This window comes from Oculina patagonica, chromosome 4, assembly GCF_052425735.1.
Source record: "Oculina patagonica isolate OP01 chromosome 4, crgOcupat, whole genome shotgun sequence".
NCBI classification, from domain to species: domain Eukaryota; kingdom Metazoa; phylum Cnidaria; class Anthozoa; order Scleractinia; family Oculinidae; genus Oculina; species Oculina patagonica.
The window spans coordinates 20,993,774-21,018,418 of NC_135761.1; the positions used below are offsets into that span (position 1 = coordinate 20,993,774).

At 41.4% G+C, this 24,645-nt stretch overlaps 2 protein-coding genes across 2 annotated transcripts; both read left to right on the top strand.

Annotated features, from left to right (window-relative positions):
* LOC144649826 (uncharacterized) lies at positions 1 to 4,329 on the top strand. The gene is made up of 4 exons (XM_078509425.1): positions 1 to 142; positions 550 to 611; positions 1,322 to 1,729; positions 2,351 to 4,329. The coding sequence occupies exons 2-4, from the start codon at positions 561 to 563 to the stop codon at positions 2,954 to 2,956; spliced, it is 1,065 nt and encodes a 354-aa protein (XP_078365551.1). The 5' UTR covers positions 1 to 142; positions 550 to 560; the 3' UTR covers positions 2,957 to 4,329.
* Positions 4,330 to 4,611: 282 nt separating this feature from the next.
* Positions 4,612 to 7,788, top strand: LOC144649827 (kelch-like protein 28). Its single transcript, XM_078509426.1, has 2 exons — positions 4,612 to 6,439; positions 6,554 to 7,788. Exon 1 carries the CDS (start codon positions 4,664 to 4,666, stop codon positions 6,359 to 6,361), a length of 1,698 nt encoding a protein of 565 aa, XP_078365552.1. The 5' UTR covers positions 4,612 to 4,663; the 3' UTR covers positions 6,362 to 6,439; positions 6,554 to 7,788.
* Positions 7,789 to 24,645: the final 16,857 nt, after the last annotated feature.

The window sequence follows — 24,645 nt, forward strand, 5'->3', positions numbered from 1 at the left end:
CGAAGATTTGTGGGTCTCGATCAAAAACCATTCCAAACATCAACTTATGGTAGCCGCTATATAGTTACTGTTGATCTTCATTGGAGAGAGAGAGAGTCTATCAGAGCATGGTTTAATTTAGACATTGTCATTTTCAATCGGGGTAAGTATACAAAGTGTTCCATAATAGTTTTGTTTCTAAATTTGATATATTTGAATCGTGGTTTTCATTAACGGTCACAGAAGCGTTTAAAGCGCCTCCAAGGAAAACTAGCAAAGATCATTCTTTGTCAATAGTTTCAAGTTGAGCAAAGTCACCTATCTAAGGTTGTTTAGGTTGTGAAAATTGAGTCTACCATCGATTTAATTTTCAGTAAACCTTTAAGAGAACATCACGTCCCAGCGCTACGTTCTTGAGTGGTGCTAACTGGACTTTTCAACTAACCAATCTAAGCTAAAGTTATTTAAACCTAAATGGTTGCAGGAAAAACCTAACATAACTGAAAGCTGATCTATTGAAAACTGTGATTCTATACATTTATTTCAAATGTTTTTATCTTGCTTTCGCAGATCAAACCACCATGGAATATTTCAGGGTGATTTTGTTTTTGCAACTGGTTGCTGGTGTTAAGGTTAGTTAAACAAATGTGTTTTAAAATTTCTCTCGGCTGTTGTATCAGGCATTGGCTACAGATTAAAATAGCTCTGAGAACGAAATCATTGAATTTTACAAATCCAGATTTACAAAATGACTGAATTTGAAAATACACTCATGTTGCTTTTTGCTATGGCATTTAAATTTAAGTACCTGCTACAGGTAATCTGTGCCGCCTCATAATGGATACATATCAAAGATAAAACTTATGAAAACAGGACACAATTTAACCATACAACGTCTTTTTTTTTTTTTTAATTTAAGATACGGTAAAATTTGTTGAAAGAAGAAATTCTTTCTCGGTGAAATTTTGTTAAGGTTATCGCCATCTACTCTTTTATTTACTACAGTTGAACTCGGAACCTGTTCGTACCTGCTTTAGTACCCGCCTCTCATAAAGCGCGCGCGTTACGCGAGAGACACGCTCGCCTGGATCGCTTGTTGTAGCCACGCGCGACGAGAGGTGGCTAAATTCGCTTGTACATTCAGTTTTTCTTTTACAAAACGAGACTCACCATATTTAAATAACCTTGCTTAACATCAATTCAAATGCACTGATTTTAAAAAGTGTTTTTTTTTTTTTAAACATATCGGTCAGAGAACTGTTTAGACAATTGATTTGGTTTCTGTAACGGGCGCTCGAGATCCCAGGTCATTTTATACATGCTCCTTGCCTTTTTATTTTAGCTTGTTCATATTCCAAGAGAACAATGGCCCAGACTTGGCGACGAAATAACCCAGGACATTCTGAATTCAATACAAACGTTTGACCTTCTCAACCAAGAACTTTCCATGGGATTTTTCATCAAGGGTGTCGCGGGTCCCCCGGGACCTCCCGGACCAAAAGGCCCTGTGGGGAGCATTGGACTTACAGGATCCACTGGCATGCCGGGATGGCCTGGCCCCCCTGGGAAGTTTGGTCAGGCTGGACCACGGGGACCCCCTGGACCTCCGGGGCCCCCTGGACCCCCAGGGCTAAAAGGAGGAGCGGGATTCGGAGGTCTTCCAGGACAGGTTGGACTGCCAGGAACCCCCGGATATCCAACGTGGAAGATTACAACGGATATATACACACCTTATTATACTATACAGACGGTAGGTTGAACTGATGATTCAATCATTTTACCTGAAATACTACCAGAAAGTGTCTTAAGTTGAAGATGCGGTGAACCACTCAACGCTTTTGTAAATTTCGTGGTAATTTTCTTTCCAGATCTCCCGGAGACTGCATGTACTAGATGTCACTCAAAGGGTAGAACAAACAATTTAGATTGCAAGGCTACCCGGGAAGGCTAGTACGACAAAAAAATGAAGATAGCCGGGAAGATGATATTTTTACTCTAGCCCAGTATAAGTAGAAGACTTGTACTTAGTGCAATGTACCTCTCTTCCTTACCCTGCAGTCCCGACATACATAGGAGGCAAACGGCGGAGTGGACGAAGGGGGTGAACGGAGACGATGGGGAGACGAGAACAAGGGGGGCGGACGAGACGCCAGACGGACGGGGGACCGCCGAGCCGAGTGGTTGCTACGACGATAAGCTACTGGCAGTTTTCGGTACTAATATCTCAAAACAAGTGACGGCTAACTTCTTTTACAACATTTGCCTCATAAAAACCCCTAAAGTAAAGTGTTAACCACAATTAGCTCTTAAATTTACAACAGAACCTAAGGGTTCCTAAAGATGACTTCTTATTTCTTTCTAATTTCCGCAGAACGTGACAGTGGTGTGCGCTGGTAAACGTGCATTACTACAATGCAACTCTGGCAAACGAGTTAAAGTAACGCAAGCTAGGTGGGGAGGAGGCAACTCCGTGACATGCACTAACGCCACTTCTGTCGATTCATCTTTTTATCCGCTGATAGCAGACTCAAGTCAAGCTACCGACCAAATAAGGAAACGTTGTGCGAAACAGCAGAATTGCGAAGTGGAAGCAGGAAGTCCTTTCTTTGAAAGTGTTCCAAGTGCGTCCAAGTACCTTAAAGTATGGCACGAGTGCATTCCTGATGTCTCTGGGGTCATTTTACCATCGCGCAGGAAAAGAGACACAAAAATACAGCAGAGAGAATTAAGCACGAAAAGCACTGGACCCGAATCTTTCAAGTCGTACAGCGGAGGCTTGGAAACTAGTGCTACTCGCAATTCAAGCAGCAAAGATGTTGAAAAGAACGTCTTTGGGGGCAAAAGCAACGAGCAAATTTCATCTAATAAAAATGAATCTACAGAAAGAAAAGAAAAACGGAATGAAGCAAGTTTCGAGAGCTCTCACTTGGCCCGGGTGCTGGACGATATGTTGGGGCCATCTTCTCTTTATAAATAAGTAAATCCCAGTTAAGAAATATATTATCCTGTCTTTAACCCAGGACAACACCAAATCCTTAAGATTTTAATTTGTAAAGTAAATGACAAGCAGGCATAGCAGATATAAAATGTAAGATAAAATACGATATATAAAAAAACTCTATTCATGTGTCAAAAATGAGGGAAGATCCTTCTACTAACAGGGGACAGATTAGTCTTAAGTCTTACATAAAAATACAGAATACAAACGTCCTTACTCTAACTAAGCTTATTATAAACTAACAAGATAAAAAAAGATCATTCAGATGTCACTCCTGCGTTATGCGTCCCTTGAAACAAGCGAGTGGTCTACGTGATTTATCATCTTTGGACAGTTTATTCCACAGTCTTGGCCCATGATATTTGAGGGAGTGTTTTTCATAAGTTACGGTATTAAACCTTAGTAAAAGGAAGTAAAAAAAAACCAGACGTTTCGGGCAATAGCCCTTCTTCGGTGGTAAACGTCGCAAAAGAAAATGCCTTTCTTTGGCTTTCTTTCGCCTTTTCTTTGGCGACGTTTACCACCGAAGAAGGGCTATTGCCCGAAACGTCTGGTTTTTAAAAAAATCTTTGTTGGCACTTTATTACCCATTTTAATACACCTTTATTTTTTAGTGCCACGCAGTAACTTTGGAACTTTTGTTCTTATTATCAATGTAAAAGGAAGTCAGCTCGTCTTAGGTGATATGATGTTTCGTGTATATTAAACATGTTACATATAATCTTGGAACACAGGTATTTACTCGAATAAGCACCGCAGCGCTTATTAAATTTTCCGCGCCTTAAGTGCGGGGCTTATTCGAGGGCGGCGCTTATTTGAGGACGGCGCTTATTTATAATTGGGACGCCACAAAGAACAACTCTTTTACAGCAATTTAAAATAGCGCCTTTTCATTGTCAGTATTCGTGTCTTGCTGAAGAGAGAATTGGCGCTAGCTGTCCTGGCAAAGTTTGCAGCCTTCTCACCATTTACAGAACTACGTATTGTAAGAATGTTGGGTATAAAAACTAATGGGTGAGCGGCAAAAGAATCCCTTTGAACTGCACAACAACGCTTTTGATGGAAAGAACTGTCCAAGTTTGTTTTGGAGTTGCGCTATAGTGCTGTTTTTAGTTAAACGGAATTCCTCGAATAAGCGCCGCATCGGGACTGCGGCGCTTATTCGAGGGCGGCGCTTATTCGGGGCGGCGCTTATTCGAGTAAATACGGTACGGATGACAGCTTTCAAAAATTACAACTCTTGTAACCGGATTCTACTGAAGTCCTTTTCCATTTTCCCTAAACGCTTACTCAAAATAAGAAAAAAGCTATAATTGCTTTGCTTAAAAACAAAAGAAAACGAAATTATGAATACCTAGAAAAAATTGAAGTTTTAAAAATATGAATTTTGAAGTGCTAAGATTTCAGTTCATTGAGTCCACCGCTGACACATTTGACTAATTTTACACTGTTTAATTTGCGTGTTTGGACTTCGGAAAAGATTTATGCGATCGAGTGTCAACCTGGTCCCGTCCCCAGTAACCTGAAATCATACCCTCCCTCTTTTTGGGGGGGGGGGGGGGGGTTTTCTCTCCTTAAAAAAAAAAACGTCCCCAGGGCCTTCTCGGCGACGAGTTTTCAAAATGGCGGCTCGAGTGTGAGCGCGTTCGACGGGTTTCGGCGAGTTTCGAAGACCTTATCGCAACTATGGAATTAACAACAAGTTTAAACAGAAGAAAATATCAACAACGGCAGGAAATGCTTCACACAATGAATTCATTTCGAAAGTCTCAAGCATTTTGCGATGTGTATCTTGTTGTGAACGACAGCCGACTGCCCGCTCACAAAGTTGTGCTAGCAGCTAGCAGCCCTGTTTTCAAAGCAAAGTTCACGAGTGAATTGATTGGAGAAAAATCAGGCAATGATTTTCAAGTGGATCTTCCGGAGTTTCATCCAGATTCTAAAACTATTGAAGAGCTATTGAACTATGTTTACACCGGGGATATTGGAATTTCCGAAGAGAACGCAGAGGAACTGTTAGTAATTGCCGATTATTTTGATATCCCGAGCTTAAAAGAAACTTGTGCCGCGTTTCTGATAAACAGCTTAAAGCCGTCGAACTGCTTGGCGATTCAACTTTTCGCCGAGAGATACCGCCACGATTTGCTACACGAAGCCGCTACAGAATACATTTGCAATCATCTTGCAGCCATTTGGAAAACAGAGGAGTTTTTGTCTTCGGATTTCTCTGACGTGAAAGAACTCATTTGCGGTGAGAGGCTTGTTATCAAAAGGCAAAAAGGCGAAGAAGAGGTTTTTGATGGAATAAGGGCGTGGGTAAACCATGACACGGAAACAAGAGAGCGTTTCTTTGCTCAACTTTTCCGCCATGTTCGCTTGTCGGCCATGTCTTTTCAATTCATCGCCGAGGTCATCGACCATGACGAGTTCGTGACGCGCAGTAACGACTGCAAAAATTTGGTCACGGCAGCGCTCATGTTCCCGGATGACGAGCGTGACGACCCACGAGGTGCCACGGAGGGTATAGTGTTACTGAGCAAAAATGGTTGTGCTTCATGTTATATTCCCGCGACAGAAACCTGGTTCGACTTGGCTAGATTGAAGAGCTTCAATGAGGTACGGACAGTGACTATCTGTAAAGGCACGGTGTATGCCATTGGCTGGGGAAACAATTGCTTAACGGTTGAGAAATTTGACCCGCAGAAAAACATTTGGTCGGAGAAATTATCATTTCGCTCCAGACTTCCGATGGCGGCCGTGACAGTTGAAGACAACATATACCTAATTAAGGAGCATTACGTGACGCGTTTCAAGCCAGCAGAGAATTCGTGGCAAGATGTGGCCCCGATGGATGATTGGCGAAGGGGCTTATGCGCGGTAGTGTTAAACGGGCTCGTTTACGCGATCGGGGGCTACGATGGACGTAGACAGCTAGCACTCAGTAGCGTGGAGCGATACGACCCTACTATCGACAAATGGGAATATGTTAATCATTTCATGAAAGAGAAACGAGGCTTTGCCAGTGCCACAGTTATGGGCAATAAAATCCTTGTGGTGGGAGGCATGGGAGATTTTTGTCGCCCACTTCAAAATTGTGAGCTGTATGACCCCACAACAGATGTATGGAGCTTGCTTGGCGCAGAATTGTACGTCCCTCACTCAAACGCTGCCATCGGTAAAGCAAAGAATAAAATTTCCGTGTTCGGAGGAACTCACAGTAATGGGATAGTGGAATGCTACGACAGAGATCAAGAGGAGTGGTCGAAGGTTGAAAAGATTCCATCTGCGACAACTTTTAACCACGCCTGTGTAACATGGCTTCCGAAAGCGCTGTTTAAGTCCTTGAAAGGCATTAAGCTTCACTGTGACCAACAAAACGACTAATTAATGGACAGTTAAATGAATGTTGCCCTCTTAACTGTAAAGAACTATCTATGGGTCAATGTAAGTGTTACACAAGAGGTTACACTGACTTACTATCCTCCACCCCCGCCTTTGTTTGTAGAATGTTAAATGAATGTTGCCCACTTAACTGTAAAGAACTATCTATGGGTCAATGTAAGTGTTACACAAGAGGTTTTACACTAACTTACTATCCTCCACCCCCGCCTTTGTTTGTAAGACTGCTCACAGCCTCTGTATTCTTTAACGCAAAGGAACAGCGAGCCAAGCAAGCATCAATGGGAAGAATGAGGCGTGGGGCCGGCCGGGTAACCTGAGATCAGGCATTTCTCTTTTTTCTTTTTTGGAAAATTTATTACTTCCCCGAAGTGATAAATAGGGAGGGTGGGCATGAATTCAGGTTAGGGGGCGAGGGGCCCCGAGGCCTGCCCCTCACTTCCTAGCGCCAACTGATTTTCACTGTCGTCCAGTTTTTGCGTGATTTGTTTCGCACATTCAAAGATCGAAGAAAACTCAAAAAAATTGAAGGCTGTGGCAGTCTAGTGTTTGCTTGTATGCTATGCCTGTGAATAGGGTGCCCCAAACCAGCATGAAAAAATGTATTTTTTTGTACTGGAGTGAGAAAACCCAGTAACAATAATCTTTCTCCTTTTTCTATAAGAATATTGTTTTCTGTCCTGCTCAGGCTGGATGTTCTTATTTTTCTGTCGATTAAAGGTGAAAATAATCTTGCGAATATTCTTAGATTAAAGCGTCTGACTTTTCCATTTTAGAATGTACTGGGGTATCAATTACAAGTGTTAGGTGTATAACGTCTTGCAGAGATGTTATTCAGTTAGCATCAAACATACGGCTGGTGTTGCTTGTTGTTGTTGTTTCTTTTTTTTACCAGTTTTGCCGTTTAGAGAGAGGAATTTTGTACGTTTTAGTTGAAAACAAATAATTGTATTGTATTTACAAATTTTCAACACACAAAATTTATTTTCAACATCTCATCCTCGGATTTATTCTTAGGGAAATTTCGTAAATTTTAGCCTCGATATTCTTATAAAGTATATTCTTATAGAAAGAAAGAAGTGTGGTTTGATTTGTTGAACAGTACTCGATAAATTAATTGACAGTTTAGTAGTGAGGAGAACTAACTATCGCAATATACTGAGCTGTATAGCGAAGGGCCAAGGGACTGGCAAAATATGTTACCTACATGTATATCGAGCTTTTGTTGTATCGAGGCTCTTTTCCATATATTTCACTATTACTAAGGCAAAAGACATCGTTCGTTATACCGAGGACCTCGTTTTATGAAGAGGTTCGTTAAATCGAGGTTCCACTGGAACAGGGTACAACTTTTCTTGTTCTCCTTGCATACGGTGTCAATACATGTATAAAGTAGGAAAAACGTTAAAACTGAAAGACTGTTTCTTGTTTTTAATTCTTGTGCTGAAAAAAAATCATTTTACTTTAAAAGCTTTAGTTAGACTTATTCCATAAACTTGAAATTACGAGATAAGAGTTTGAATAGCCTGCAGATATCCAATTCAACTGATCATAGAATTGAGGCCCTGTTAGGGTAGGTATACATGTCTCCCGTTTCAATTTCAAAGCTTGTCATGTTGCAACTTGGAAAGGTTCGCATGTCGCTGTCGGAATTTTGTCATTTCGTCTATAAACCCTGATTTTCATTAGCGACGCAAACACAAGCGCAAGCACGAGCACAAGGATCAAAATACAATGCGCTTGTGCTTATGCTTGCGTCGAAGCCGTTTTCACGGTGAAATAAGAGCTGTTATGCTTGCGCTTGTGTTTGCGCTGGTGCTTGTTTCCCCTTCTGAAAACCAGGCTCAAAGGCGGACGCGAGTAACAACAGAAGTTTCTCCGATATGCTAATTTGACTAATTTCTCAACCAATTAAAAAAGACGCAAGTAACCTACGTACACAAAGCAGAACACACTTGCAATATGAGGGTTTTGGCGCAAATCCAAAAAAATGCGTTCGGGGCTTCGCCTGGCTCGCCTGCCGGCTTCGCCATTCTCGCCCCTCACTGTTTTTTTGGATTTGCGTCCAAAACCCTCATATTGCAAGTGTGTCGGGGTTAGATGACAGCCTTTCAACCCATGCACATGTATCTAGGCAAAGACACCCTTTTAACACTTGTTGAGGACTGTCCTAAAACAAGTGGCCCCCGCCAAGCCCCAAAGAACAGGCGCGCCAGAATTATTTTTCAATTGAACAAATGCTCTTATTGAGTAAACGAAGATGGGAAGAGGGAGAACTGGAGAAATTAACTTAAGTGTAAAGAAAAACTTGAAAAGATCTCGTGGAAAAGCGTTTACAACCTACAAAAAAACTAAAGAAAATGAAAAACAAATAACAATCTTTTTAACAGACGAGCTGATTGAAAAATTAAAAAAACTAGACAGCAGTGTTGTCGCAAACGTTTTGACAAGCTAAACAAAACTTGCACGCTCTGGTGAGTGCATAAATTATCGAGTAACACAGGAAGTCATTGTTTACCCTGTGCCAATTGCGTGGGAAACCCCCTTGACGTAATCTAATTCTTTTTTTTTTCATTTTGAATATTTTTAGCCGGAAAACAACTCAAACTCTTTGTATGTGTGTTGTAAGAGCTATGATTTATTCAACAACAATATTTAATTTGACAAACATGTAAATATACCGTGAAATATTGAGCTAAGAACTTTCTAGCACATAAAAGAACAATATAAGATCACGGTATTTTTATTCACCAGGCGTCATTACTATTTTTAGTTAATAGGTTATTTCCCGATGTAATGACGTCTTTTGTGACCAATCACAGTTAAAATTATAACTTTATATTATTCACATAAGCTTTTTTGTATTACACAAGCAAGTATGGCCGATGTATAAAGACGTTTATCAAACCTTCATTGAAAAAGAAGCAAAGACACAGCTTACGGACATGAATCATTTGGAAACGACAAACGAGGATCCGATTTTAATATTTCATATCAGCTATTCGTGCCGAAGCAATAATTACGGACAAAAATCAGATGCTTGGTCGTGAAGTTTGATCGCAAGGTTAAGTATATCGGATGCTTGAAGACGTTTATCAAACCTTTCTAGATCAAAAATTAAGAAGTTTTAACTCAGTTTATCGACATAAATCATTTGTAGATGTCTAACGATGGGATGATACAACTTTAGCGTTTGCTAAACTTGACCAAAATTATCTTAGTCACAGGCAACATCACATGCCAAATGGGTTACGGCGTAACCCGAATTGACAAAATTATCTTAGTCACAGGCAACATCACATGCCAAATGGGTTACGGCGTAACCCGAATTGACAAAATTATCTTAGTCACAGGCCTTAAAAACGTCATCACATTGGAATGCCAATGGGTTACGGCGTAACCCGAATTGACAAAAACTTGCAAGTTTACAAGCTTAAAATATTCTGACGTTGTCAAGGAACAATTTACCTTTGTTACCGCGGCCATGAGATGTCCGCCGTTGTCAAGGAACAATTTACCTTAGTTACCGCGGCCATGAGATGTCCGCCGTTGTCAAGAAACATTTAACTTAGCAACTGAATAAAATTATTTTTACTTAACACACTTGTAATGTTTATTGATTGCTTATATTAATAGATACAATATTGTTTCACGGCTCCCAAGAAAAAAAATAAATAAAAGTGAAATAACCCCTTGCTTCACACCTATTTTTTTGGTCAAAACAAATAAATACGTGCGGCCCATCTTTTGCTGGCGGTCGCTAAATTATTTTGTCGCAGTCAGAGCGTGACGTGCAGGTCGAGGGGGCTTGGGTCTTTTGGAAAAGAAGGATCGTGGATCGTGGATCGTGGAAAAAGGAACGACAGCCTCAAATGTTGTTCAGACAATCAACAACCTCTTTAGTGATGACTCGAATATTTTTTTGCCACTCTGGGGTGAAATATTCAATCACAAAGTAAACGACAAGATGAGCGCAGACAATCATTCTTTTATAAAATGAAAAAATGTTTTATTGGACTGAAATTTTATTTCGAAATGTCGGTGGCGCTTTCGAGAAGTTTTTTTTCCAATCTTTTGCGTTCTTCTCTCTTGATTTCTTCCCGAATTTTTCCGATGTCTGGCTGGAGTGAATTTGTTTGTTTTTGTGCAAAGTTTGAGCGTAAAGTATCTTTAAGTTGGCGATATTTCTGCATTTCTCGTGTGATCAGTTGAAACTCTTTGTCAGAAACAAGATTATCATTCAGAGCTTGTGAGACAGAGCTGTTTATCGAGTCATGTTTTGCAACAGCCAGAGCGAGGATTCTTGAGTGCTTATTAACTTTACGTTCAAGCTTTTTGTTGATAACTGACAGGCCAGTGGAAGCTGCGCCAGATATACCTGCTACTGCTGCAACAGGCACGCCGATAACAATTCCAACACCAGTAAGTGAAGTCGCAACAGCTCCAGAAGACAGAGCTGCCGTCACGGCGCCAAGACAGACCACGGAATAGTGAATAACTTTCCGGACTTTTTTATATTTTTTTAACACAAGCCTGTAATGCTCAGCTTCAGCGGATATTTCTTTTTCAATTTTACTTATTTCAGTCAGCCGAAAATTCTCGGCATTTGTTGGGAGGCTTGGATAAAGTTGTGTTTCTTCGCGATCACCATAAGCAGGGGCACTCGGGAGAACATTAGCAGATGACATGGTCTCGTATACATAAAAGTTAATTTTGTATTTAATTTAATTCAATTCCAACTCATATGTAAGATTTGAGTCGTTAAAATCGAATGGCTTTCCATTCTCATCTCTAATCGAAAGAGTCAGAGATGATACATTTTCTTCAGCAGAAACGTCGCGCAAGACGTTAAAATGTGTATTTTGGTAATAAACTTTTTCATACGGTTTTCCACGTATGTCAAAAAACGCTAAAAGGCTTGATGGCTTACCATTTAGCAAGCTTTGTTGCTTGTCGATAAGGTCACAGTTGATGAAGTAATTTTTAGGATTTGAAACATTATTTACCTCAATTGTTTCAAAAAATTCCTTTTCAATACTTGCGTAATTCTCAAACCCAGGCAAATTAAAGAACTTAATAAGACTTTCATTCAGTCCAAAAGTTTTTAAATTGGGCTCTTTTGCTTTTATTATCAATGAACGGCCTGCAATGCCTTTTGTTACAGAAAACATGTTTTTCTCTGGAAATCCTTTTTCAAAAATACTCCCAATGTCATCGAGTGAGAAGTTTCCTTGCCGTATATAACGCGCCTTCTCTTCCTTGTTCACTTGTTTATAAAAAACTATTCCATCCTTTTCCAAACTATTCCAGCTGTTGTAAAGAGAACAACTTAAAAGCCGGATATAGCTTGGTTTTGGAATAGGCTGGTCAAAATAAACAGTGTTCGGATTTTCTTTTGTGGTAACAGTCAGCACAACCATTTTTATATTAAATAAAAATAAAAAATGTTTAATATAAAAGAGGACCATGGATGCAAAAACAAGAGGTTTTATGAAGTGGATGAAAACCCCAGAAGCAACTACAATTTCTAAAGCGGCAAAAGACAATGCATGGAAACCTTTTCTTGCAAAATATCCAAACTCTGACCGAACAAAATTTGTTGCACAGGTTGAGTTCGCGTACAACCACACAGCAACGTCAGACATTTATTACAAGGCAGGGCAAGGCCATTTGATAAATGTTTTTGGCTCTGACAGCAAATATTGGAGCCCAGAGATGAAAAAAGCACTGGGGGTGAATCAAATTTCAGGCGGTTTTCCACAACAGCTGTCACCAAGCGGCGCAAAAGGCTCATCTTTGCCAATTCCCGCGGTTGGATTTCACGAAGCCGCACCGAGTTTGAAAAAAATATTTAACAGCCAAATCAACATCTACGTCACACCAGACCAATATTTCACAACGAAATTAAGAGAGATTTTTCAAAAAACAAAACTGAAGCATACATCAGGAAAAGAGTCAAAAAGGTGGCTTGCTAGCCAAAATATGGGCTATTGGCCACAGCAACTTAACTTTGCGGTATGGTGCGCGACAACAGGCTGCGGTATAAGTCGAGATATTTTCGATGAAGAGCACTCAGCTCTTAGCTTGCCACCGATTGTGCGTAATTTTTATCTTTTTCACGTTTATTTCACGATAAGGCGAATATTGTTTCAGATGGGGGGAATTCAGAGCGTAAGCGCCTTGCCAGGCGACCCCACTTTTAGCCAGTTCGACAACAAGTACGACGTGGCTTCTTACAAAAGAATATGCGCTGAGTTCGGTGTCGACCCGTCAAGCGATTTCCGTTTCACAACAGGCGCAAACCACGGACTTGGTAACGTTTATATCTGGATTACTAACATTGGACCAAACAAAACTGGAGCAAAATACCCCGATTACGATAAATTTTCGGATGAAGGTGGAACTGCAAGCAAAGGTAACTTGATTCAATACATCGAGCCAGACGACGCTGCATATGCACAGGCAGACTGGTTTTGTCCTAACGGCACTGAAGGGCTTACTCAGGCAGGTTTGTCGAGAGTAAACCAGTCGATAGAGGCTTTTGTCTACTGTATTCTCGGTTCGCAGGTCAACGTTCGAAGTAGCATACTTGGAACAGGCGGCCGTGCAAAGGAAGCGCAAAGTGAGTTCCTCGTGTTGGTTGAAGACGCTATAAGGCAACCTGATCTGGCAAAGTCGGTCCAAAGATACCAATTAGCCATCGACGAAGCTAAGGTTCGGCTTAACCTTGCAGTCTGCCCAGGTGCCTGGCTGATGCCCGCTCGAATGGTGATAAACACAGAAAGCGTTGTTGGCTACAATAACCAGCTTAAGCAGGCTGTTGTTGGGATGAAATTAGGAGTGAATGATGAGGTTTATAAAGCTACAAAAAAAGCAGCTCTTAAACTGATGGCGGGAGGAAAATCAAAAATCAACCCACCAAACAGCCACCCTTCAAATCCTATACACAAGAGCGCCACAGCAAAAAAAAATTGGACACCCGCCGCAAGCGCTGCTGAAACACCAGCTAGGGACCTTTACGGTCCCCGTCCAAAGGACGGCAACGCGCAAAGCGCTAAACCTACGAAGGCCGTAGCCAATGATTCACACGAAATAAACAAAGCAACTGTCGCTGTTGGCGCGGTTGGAGCAGCAGCTTTGCTCTACACCCTTATGCGCTAACGTCTCTTTTTGATGTATTTTTCAACAAGAAAAGCAACCACAGCAAGGATAAGCAGCCAGGTGTGCTCTGCAAGAAATCCAATTACTTGACCAGCGGTTTTGAAAAGAAATTTCGCAATCGAGCCAATGAGACCAGGCAGAGCTGATGCTACCTTTGAGCCAATATCACTTAGGCCTTTCCCCAACGCTTTGCCGGTTGCCTTCAACGCGTTTGTAATTGTTCCAATAACAGAACCAATCGTGACACCAGCAGCAAGAAGTATTGCTGTTACTGTCACGCCATATTTTTTGAAGATCTCTTTGATCCTCTCACGAAGTGGAAGCGCCCTTTCTCTTTCTGCAATCTGCGTTTGCAAACGCCCGAGCTCCTCGGTTCTTTCTGCGACTCTGTCTTCCGCTGCTTGTTTTTCAGATGGCGAGGCATTATCATCTTCAATAATTTTTTTGTCTTCCTCGTTTTGTTGTTTTATCTCGGCTTCTTTTTCTTTTAAATCATCCAACCCTTTTGTGTTGTTGAGATTTTCTTCCAAAGTGTTTCTTTTGCTCTCTTGGGCAGCGAGGACTGCCCTTAGTTGGTCGCCTTTTTTTTGTTCTTTTGCCTTATCTTTTGCCAGTTTTTCAAGAGCAGCAACTTCTTTTTCTGAGTTTTTTACATCAGCTTCAAGATTTTTATTTAATAGCTTAAGTCTTTCTACTTCTGATTTATTTTCAACAGCTGACCCAAGTTGATCAATAATGGCGTTATTTCGCTCGATTTTTATTCTTTTTTTTTCTACTTCTTCGATGGCTTTTTCTTTTTCTGATGCGATTTTTTGGGACTCTTGAACTTGGATTTCAGATTCTCTTAATCTTCTATTGGTTTCTCGTATTTCTTCATTTTCTTTCTCAATAAGTTCTTGTGCCATTGGTCCAAGTTCTTTCCTGATTTCTTTTGTAAGACTTGGATTTAGCTGTTGTTTACCACCTGTACCCCTTTTGGTGGTGAAAAGGTCATATAATTTTTTACCAGCTCCGGCCATTTTTACTTGTAATCTGCCCTTTAGACTGTAAGAAGCTTCAAGATTTGTTGATGAGCTTTCTGGAAACACCCCTTTTAGAGACTTCCATGCTTTTTCGCTCATTGATTGCGCACTGTCAAGCAAAGGTGTTTCTTCGTAGGATGTGTCTGGCAGCCCGCTCTGTTCGTGCTGCATCGTTTGCATTTCATGTTGTTCACCCCCATGGTAGGGTGTGGATGCCTCCCCGGGCTGAAATGGTCGGGTTGTGTCGACCTCTTGTTCCTCTTCATCATCGTTATCACTGTTGTGGTCAAGATCTCGGTCCAAATCATGGTCCTCGTATCCAAACTCACCACCACCTTCCGCCATCGCTTAATTTATATATATATATATTTTTAAATTAAACTTTTCAATTTAACAATAAAACCAATCGAGAGATGGCTGCTGTTCAAGAAAACCTTCGACCGGGACGCACAGAGAAAATACTCGGCGCACTGAAAGCCGAGCGCGCGGTAAAACGAATCACTTTTGACCGCACAGAAGCCAATCCAGAGGAAACGTTGTATGTTTCAGTGCCCAAGCTGAACGAAAACGAGGTCATTGTGCCCGGCTCGCTGGCGCTGCGCTTCAACATCGACTTGAGCGGAGGCCATGCCAACAACTTTCTGGTTGACAACGTCAGCCGAGCTCTGGTCGACAAGTTTGTTGTAAAGTACGAAGGCACCGTCGTGCAGGACACGGTTGGCTATGACATCTACAAAATATTTGAGGATTTTTTCCTTTCGCAGGAGGAGCGCGACGACAGGGTGCCAGAGGGCATTCAGAGCGAGGAACTTAACAAAATTCGCTCAAATGCTGGCGATAAGAAAACTTCAGGTGTGGACGCAGAAAAAAAGCTGAATGAGATATATGGAAATAAATACCGCATCCGCCTGGATCACCAGATTTTAACTGACCATGGGGCATTTTATCCTCAGGCACTATACAACGATCTTGTGTTCGAACTGAAGCTCGCGGCAGCCGAACATGTGGTCAGAGGCTCAGATACAACAAAACTAAAATACAAGTTGACAAACATCCAGCTGGAGTACGAGATGATAAGAAGCAAGGAAATTGCAGATGAAGCGTTCAGCGCTTATTCGGGCGGCAAAGAGTTCGCTTACGACCACATCCAGCGTGATAAAGTGACGACTTTTGCAAAAGGCTCCGACACTCGTCTGAATCTAAGGGTCAACCCGCAGAGGAGGTCCATGAAAGGTATCTTGCTCCTATTTATTGAGCAATATAACAAAGGTGCAAGGAGCTCGGAAAAGTACATTAACCCGGACCTTACAAAAGTAAGCATCACTGTCAACGGCTCGCCAAACATGCTGTACAACAACGGCATCGAAGGAATGGACATTTGGGGAGAAGTTAAAAGATTCTACATGAAAGAAAAAAATAAAACGCAGCACATGACTATGCAAAAGTTTTACACAGAAGACAAGTTTGGCCTTCTTATTGATCTGCGTTCCATGGCTGACCACTCGATGCACGGAAGCGGCACGCGCCTTGTGAACACAAAGGACGGTGTCCAGCTTGAGCTAGAGAGGAAAGCAAGCGGCTCAGGTAATTTGAACTGCCACATTTACGTAATCAGCGACGCCCAAATGAATATAATTGGCAGGCAGTTAGAATCTGTGCTTTTATAATTTTTTCTTTGAAAAAGTGTACCTTAGGTACATATACGAACGAAGATGGATCCTGCCAATATACCCTTCAACGCCCTCATTGTGGGACCAACGAACTCAGGAAAAACAAGATACGTGGTCAATCAGCTTTGTGGCCCTTTCCGAGGCAAGTTTGACTACATCGTGCTCATCTGCCCGACGTTCGCGCACAACAAGACTTATTATCGCTTTGCTGAGGAAGATCTTCGATTTTTTGTTTTAATTTGTGAGCAGCACGAGGTGGAATCTTGGTTAAGGCTTTCAAGATTTCTTTTTGAGGGTACGAACACGCTTATCATCCTCGACGACTGTGCTGCTTCGAAAGATGTAAAAGGAAGAACAGGGGAGTTGGTGAATCTTGCTTTCTCTGCTCGCCACGCAGGCTTGAGCATATGGGTGTTAACTCAAAAATTGACAAGCATAACATCCTCATTCCGCGAAAATGTTGCGGCAATCGTTTTCTTTTACACCCCCTCTGCCAAGACCACGAAGGCAATCTTTGAGGATTACGCTGGCGAACTTGCCCATGAGGATTACAAAGAAATCATTTTAAAGCTAAAAAAAAATAAGTTTTCGCATCTTGTCATTTCTCATCGCCACCCTTACGGCACAAAATTTTCTTATTGAACATATTTTTTAGAGTAATAAATGGCTGACCCGTTCGCAACTTCTCCTCCCGAGAGCGTCAAGGGCGCTGCAAGTGAACAAGAATTAGCTTCCGTAATGGAACTGCTTGGAGCTGAACCAGAAAGTACAGAAAGCGCTATGGCACTCATTCAAGGCCCTGACATTCCTGCTTTGCGTGAACAGCTTGCAATCCTTGTTTCAACAGGAAAAGCCAAAGAAGCAATCGGTGTGCAACTGACACACGAGCAGGTGAAGCGCTTGACAGATAAAGAAGTTGAAAAGTACTTAAAGAGATATGAGGCATACGTTGGATCCAAAACAACCGACAGCTTGATTGACAGCTTTATTTTTCTTGTTACTAAAGTCGTTGGTATGGCCGTAAATATCAAGGACGTCAATGATTATCAGAAGGAACTCAAAAACGACTACATCATCAGCAAAGAGCTGTCCACTTTGGCAGGCGGTCTGGCTTTGAAATGCGGCCGCTTTCTTGCCGTTGCAAATGCTGCGCTCATCACAACAAAGCACATTGATTTAAACGAAGCTACAAAGTCGCACACTTCGCTGTGCGAAACCAAAGGTGCTTCCAAAGATGCGGACACAAACACTACTGAAGATTTTTCTGAGCAATGCTAAGAAAATGCTAAGTAATTACTGAACAATGCTTAGCAATTGCTTAGCAAAAAATCTTGCTGAGCAATTTTCTATTTAAATATTATTTTTTTTTATTATAAATGGCCGAGCTCGAACCAACTCCGATCGCTCAAGAAGAACAGAAACAAGTTACTTCAACAACTCCAGCAACAAAGCCTGCCAAAAATCCAAAGCGAGTTGCTGCTGGCAAGCTTGCAGCTGAAAAAACAAAACAGGCTCGTGAAGCACAGAAAAAAGCTGCTGTCGAGGCTGCTGCAATAATTGCAAAAGAAAAGGAAAAGAAATCTGCTGCTGCAAAGCGAAATGTAACACCACCGGCCGTAACGGAACCAGCTCCGCCCGAGGCTCAGCCGCAATCAAGCGGTCTCACCACAAATCAATGGATATCTTTGCTTGGTATCGGCGTTGCAATCGTTACAACTTATGTGAAACGCGAAGACATAAAAGCCTTTATAAACGAAAAAAGAAGTCCAACATTTAAAGCTCCGCCAACTCTTATAACTGATGACACACCAGGGGTCCCAGAGGAACCCCGCGCTTTGCGCGTTACAGCAGAAAGTATTGGAAGGGTTGCAACGCGTTCTTCAGACACGCCTTCGACAATCCAAAATGCCATTAGACCTCGCAAACAAAGAGGAATCCGTCCGATGGATTAAAAAATTTCTTTTGAACATTTCTTTTTCATTTATTATACCGACAATGTCCCTTGGTTTTATTCTTGACAGCCTTGTTAAAGGTGCAGCTATGGCTGGTATTGCATTACTTTGGTTTGAATTTTCCAAAACTTGCGTTAAAACCGCTATTCGGGTGCAAAAGGATGAGGATACAATTTTTAAAAGAGGTATAAAAAAAACAAAAGAAGTTGAATCTGGTGAAGAAGTTGCAAACTTTGCTTCGCAAAACGGTGAAGAATAAACAAAAAAATTTTTCAATTGAATATTTTTTATTATTTTATACTGAACCGCCATGTCTGACAACAAACTCGTAAAAACACTCATGGATGCCGCGACTCTCACTGGCCTTGCCGCCGGAATCGGCTGGGCTGCCAAAAAAGTTGTAAAAGAAAACTTCACATCCGACCCAAGCAGCAGTTTTATGAACTATGTAAAGTTCACAGCCGTCATGGCTGGCAGCGTTGCACTTAAACAGTATCTCGAGGACCAGAAAATTCTCCCAACCAATTAAAAAAAAATTAGAATAGTATAATAACAAAATGGCAAGCGTCGCGATTATGGCTGGCGGAGCTATCTTGAACGCTGCTGCTTTCATTGGCGGCAACTATCTTGCTCGAGCTTTGGGTGGCGGAGATGACGCCGCTTTGAAAGAAAAAGAAAGACACGACAAAGCTCTCGAGGCTTACCAGGCAGCTTACGCGAAGTACTCTCGCGACCGCACGAAGCTTCTCGACTGGATCGAAACCAACAATGAGATCAAACAGCAAGCGAAACAAAACTTTACGAACACAGACTACGCTTTCAAACTCTACAACCAGGCACATCCTGACAAACAAATGATTCCTCCGAAAGAACCCAAGTTCTCTGATTTTTATCAGCCAAGCGAGCAGCAGAAACAAGGTGAACTGATGTTTGTTGGCGCAGGCGCTCTTGCTCTTGGGTACGCTGCCTTTCGGTTTCTTTAAACGTTTCTTTTTTTTCTTGTATACGCATGGATGCAAAGATCTCAAAAGTCTACTATAGCCCCCAGGGCTACTGGAAGGGAATTGCTGCGATAAAAAAATTAGCCGAGGCTGCCAAGGTTTCCGAAGATGCCGCAAAAAAGTGGCTAGTTAAGCAGGCCCTTTGGCAGATCTACCTTCCGGCACCACGATACGTTCCTCGCCCAAAATTCGATGTTTCTTCTCCAAACGCGGTCCACCAGGCGGACCTTCTTTTTCTGCCACACGACAAACTGCCGCGAGGGCGAAAAGTTTACAAATACGCGCTGACTGTTGTTGACGTTGCCAGCCGTTTCAAAGAGGCCGAGCCTTTGACCTCCAAAGATTCAACTGAGGTTGCAAAAGGTTTTCAGACAATTTACAGGCGAAGTGCACTAAAATGGCCACAGATGCTTCAAGTTGACCCTGGTCGCGAATTCATGGGAGCTGTTACTAAAGAAATGGAAAATCACAAAACCTATATTAGACGCGGGCGTGTTAACATTCACAGAGATCAAGCCATTGTTGAACGTTTTAATCAAACACTGGCAAAGCGCCTGTTTGGTTATCAGTACGGTGTCGAGATGAACCTGCCATCTGGCCAGCGGTCGACAGCGTGGGTAAAAAGGCTTCCCGAAGTTGTTACCGCTCTGAACAACGAAGTTACCAGTCTTACTGGAAAAAAACCTGCTACTGCAATCAAAGAAAAGGCTATTTCGTCCAAACCGTCCTCAAAATATACAAGGCCTGTTGGCTTGAAAGAAAAAAAACTCCCCTCTCTCGTTAATGTGCGCTATCTCTACCAACCTGGCGAGCTGGAAGGCGGCGTAAAAAGGGCAACAGATCCGATTTGGTCATTAAAAGTCTACAGCATTGAAAGGTCTGTTACTAAACCTAATCAGCCAGTTCTTTATTACTTGCACGATGGTCCAAAGCGCGGCTTCGTGCGTGAAGAATTGCTTGTTATTCCTCCAAATACACAGTTACCACCAAGCCCTTAGTGCTTGAGCCCCTTGGGCACTCCTGAGTGGCTTTTTATTTATTAAAGCACTCTAGAGAGACCTTTGCTTGGCGGCTAGTTAGTTTTTTCACTCCCTTTTATGGGGCGGTGGGCTCTTTTTTTTGCCCCTTCTCTGCAAGAGCTTCGCTCTCGTGCTCCGCACCCATCCGATAGTGCCCATATGCCAAAGTGTTTATCCCATCTTCATTTATCCATCTCTTTGTGTCAAATGGCGACAGCGATTTTTTGTTTACCACTATTGAATGCATCTCGTGGGCATAGCTTCTTAGCATGTGCATTTCGTGAAAGCTTTCCTTGTTTTGAAAAAGTGCATCTTTGAAGTCTTTATGATTTATCTCATTTTTCGTCACGCACTCTTTCACCCCCTTTGCCTTTTTTATATTTTTTTCGTCCACTTTCAGCGTGTTACAACATTTTGACTCACTTGCTTTCGGATGTTTCTCTTTTATTTTTTTGACCAATTCTTCGTCGTTTGCCATTATTACCTGCATTTTTTCCCCTTCGCAAGTGCACTCTTTTATTTTTGCCTCAGGAAAGTTTTTCTTTATTTTTTCGATTTCATTTTCGCTTTCACCTTCTGTCATTATTGAATACATTTTCGGCCTCAAACAAACACACTCTGAAATCAGTTTTCCTGCGCATTCGTCTTTCATTTTCCCCAACACCTTTTTGTTTTCTTTCGAATAAAGTGAATGCTCTTCGGGGTAGTCGCTTGTGTCGTACTCGCCGATGTTTTTTGCCATGTCCGCGTAAACGTCTTCTGTTTCTATCACAAGCAAAAGGCTGTCTGTGTCTGTATACAAAAGCTCGCAACGCTCCTCGTACTCCTTTTTCAGATGGTTGTAAAAGAAGTCATACATGCATAGCTTGCTTACGTCAAGGATAGTCATGCCTGTGTAGACCGGTTTATTGAGAAACAGCTTACTTTTTCGCATGTCTATTCCGACAAGATCGTTTGAAAACATCACGTGCCTTGAATACAATGGACTTGCGACCAATTTTCTTATTTTATTTGTCTCGTCGCTTCTTACTATTCTTATGTCTACACGGTTTCTCAGGTTTTCCATTGTTTTTCCAAAAACCGAGTTGTTCATTAGCTTGTAAAAGGTCTTTTCAAAGTTGTTTTTTGCTTTTTTTCGGAATTCTGTGTTCATCCGGATGTAGGGCTCCATCCAGCATTCCTGTTCAAACTCTAAAACCCTGTGCACTTTTTTGAGTTTCATTCCCTGTTTTAAATAAAACTGCAAGTTTCGGTAATGCACGACGTAATTGGTTTTGTCTTCAAGCGTTAAAACAAGCTTTTCAGTGTTTGGGGGGTTTAATTCAAGATCATTCATTAATTTCTTTTGGTAAGGCGAATACATTTCTTTGTCTATTTTCTTTTTCTCTGGCGCTAATGGGTAACTGTCGTGAGCGTCATGCAGCTCTTTCGGATATTCTAACTCCACCTCCATAATCCATCCAGTTTTTGCATGCTCTTTTTTTGTCATTATTTCTTTTTCTGTTGGCATAACCTTTTTCCATCTAAAACCACTTTTCGGAAGCGGCTTGCTCATTGCCCACCCGTAAAGGTTATTCGCATCGAGATACATTATGTATTTTTTTGGTTGACTCGGATCAAATCCCTTAACATATGGGTTGTTCGCCTTTGCATATCTCTTGCTTACCGACGAAATCCCGCCTCTTATTCCCCTTTCGACGAAGAGGTGCATTTCGTAGTCTGTGAGTAACTCAAGCTCCACACCTGTCTTTTTCAAAAGCGCATCCCAAGAAAGACCTGGCGACGTGTAATAATTTGCGGGATCCAGATTGTACTTCTCAAGGCATAATTTTCGAAAGTTTTCAAAAACGTCCGCTAACAGGGTAACGTCCGTTTTGATATACAAATCGTGGTAGTCTCCAAGATTTTGGCAGCCAAAGGTTTCCCACACTTTTTGCGCGTGTGCATACTCTTTGTCTGTTATGTGCTCGCCTGTAAGTTTACTGTAGAACTTTTCTTTTTTCGGCAAAGTTGTTTCTTTAAATCTTTCCCATGAGTCCATGTATTCATAGGGATAAATCCCCTTTTGTGTTAACAAGCCAAATTTTTCTATAAAAATGGTTTTTGCTTCTTTGTATCCTTCATCTGTTATGTGGATGTTATTGACAATTTGCCATTTTTCTTTAGTTTCGTCCCCACCTTTAAAAAAACTTTCACTCAAGTTGTTATAATTAAATTCCTCCCACACTTCAACGTATTCGCTTGGATATTTTCCGTTGTCTAACAACAGTTCACTTTTTTCAAAGAAAACCTTTTTCGTCATATTTAATGCATCCTTCGGCGTATCTTCTACAAGTTTTTCAAGCTTTCCAAGTAAAAAGTTCAAAGTGTCAATAAACCTTAAACCCCCCAGTGAAAATGTAATGTATTTTTCCATGTTGTTTGCAACACACTTTACCTCTTTCTGTGCCTCTTTTGAAATCTTCGAAATTGACTGCATCAAATGGTGAGCATCGTAGCCACTCAGGTTATGAAATGCAACTGGTATTTGAATATTTTTTGGATTTATTTTCATCATTAAGTTACACACGTTGTGCGCGGCTCCTCGAAAATTGCCTGTTATGTGACAATGATCCCTCACCGCATCCTTGTAGTTCGGCTGGATAAGCGGCTCTTTGCACGCTAGGCAGTTTTTTTGGTTTTCAGCGGCTAATTTGTGTGATTTTTTTTCAAGCTTTTTTAGCTTATAATGGTTCCCGCTATTAAGAGTATTCGCCAATTCTATTCTTTCGTAATAGCATTTTTTGTGTAACTGTCCTAAGTAACCAAACTCCTTTTTATTAGATTTAAGCCAAACCGGCAAAGAGTCTAAAAAGTTTTGTTTCACCAACGATTTTTCGCAGATGTGGCAGTTTTCGGCTTTTTTAAAGTTTGCCCAGTCTTTTTGCGTCATAAGGAGAGGTTTTGGCTTTGACAATTCATATCTTATTTTCTTTTCTTCAATTAAAAGACAGTTCAAAATACTTCAACGGCGTTTTCTCCTCTGTAAACGAATGGTTTTTCGTGTTCACCATCACTTCTTACACGCGTGTAAGCGAATCCGCATGCCTCGTGCTTTTCTGTTTTGTACGTGTAACTTTTCTGGCGGTTCTCGGGCGTTTCTCGGCGCTCTTTTTTTAACAATGCCTCGCCGTCGGCGTAAATCGTATAAGGCGCTTTCATTTGTTTTTGGTAGTTTTTAAAAGAAAGGGTGTTTTTCTCCTCATCTGGCATTTCGATTCTTGTTGGCTTGCCTTTGACCCCATTGCAATACTTTTTGTGCTTTTCAAGCAAGTCTTCTCTTGTAAAATTTGTCAAACACATCATGCAAAAGTGTTTTTTGTTACTGTGTTTGGTTTGGTCGTGTAACAAAGCGCTAATTCTTTTTATAAAACAGTAGTGCTGTTTCAATCCTGACTCAATCAACATAAGGTTTATACGGGGTATTTTGTTTTCTTTTTCGCTTTGTCTGAGAGGTATCACACACCCGTCTTTCAAGTGCCACCCAAAAACATTTATTGCAAGGTTTCTGTTTTGCGCCTCAAGCCTGTCAATCTGCTTTAGGGGTGTCGGAAAATCGATTCCGTTGTAGTTTATGCCGTCATCAACGGGATATTTACTTGTTCTTTGAGGATCTTTTCCGTTCGCAGGCGGGAATAAAGCAGCTCTCAAAGCCCATTTTAAACACTGGTTGTCACTGTTTTGCACGTTAATAATTGCTTTTTTGTTTGCCAGTTTGGGAGGCAAAGGCAAGTAAGTTCCTCCGCGCAATGGCCGATAACGCGCAACATAGGTGTACGCCCTTGTTATTCTTTCAACAACCCACCCCGAGCCCTTCTCCGACCAAGCCTCGATTTCTCCCTTTGCTTTGTCAATAAATTCGTCAAACTCTTTTTTTATTCGGTCTTTGGTGTTTTTTGTAAAAAGACGCGGTTCTCTTTCTCTGAAATAGTGCTCCATGTGTTGCGTAACTCCGTTTCTTTTCATCGAAAATTTTACTTTAAGCCCGAAGCTTGCTTTTATGTCATTCAATTCTTCAATTTCACTTTCCAAAAGATCATAAAACTTTTTTTTGTGTTTTTTTGCAAAAATTAAAAGATCTTTGTTGTTTTTTTCGGTTTCGGGTATGTCCATTTTCCATACTCGGAGCCAATCGTTAAAATCGGTGTTGGCCAGTAAAAAAGACAAATTTCTTTGCGGGTTTCTTTGAAATTCACGGAGGTTTTCCTCCATCATAGCTTGCAAAACTTCTGACGAATATCTTGCAGCAGCCATTTGGTGCATATACAAAGTAAAAAATATTTGTTCAATTGAAAAATAATTCTGGCGCGCCTGTTCTTTGGGGCTTGGCGGGGGCCACTTGTTTTAGGACAGTCCTCAACAAGTGTTAAAAGGGTGTCTTTGCCTAGATACATGTGCATGGGTT

Bases quoted from the DNA above. Each gene is read 5' to 3' on its own strand.
- LOC144649826 (XM_078509425.1), top strand. From the start codon at position 561: ATGGAATATTTCAGGGTGATTTTGTTTTTGCAACTGGTTGCTGGTGTT. The intron at 612-1,321 runs GTTAGTTAAACA...TTTTTATTTTAG, and splicing joins AACTGGTTGCTGGTGTTAAG to CTTGTTCATATTCCAAGAGA. The intron at 1,730-2,350 runs GTAGGTTGAACT...TAATTTCCGCAG, and splicing joins CTTATTATACTATACAGACG to AACGTGACAGTGGTGTGCGC.
- LOC144649827 (XM_078509426.1), top strand. From the start codon at position 4,664: ATGGAATTAACAACAAGTTTAAACAGAAGAAAATATCAACAACGGCAG.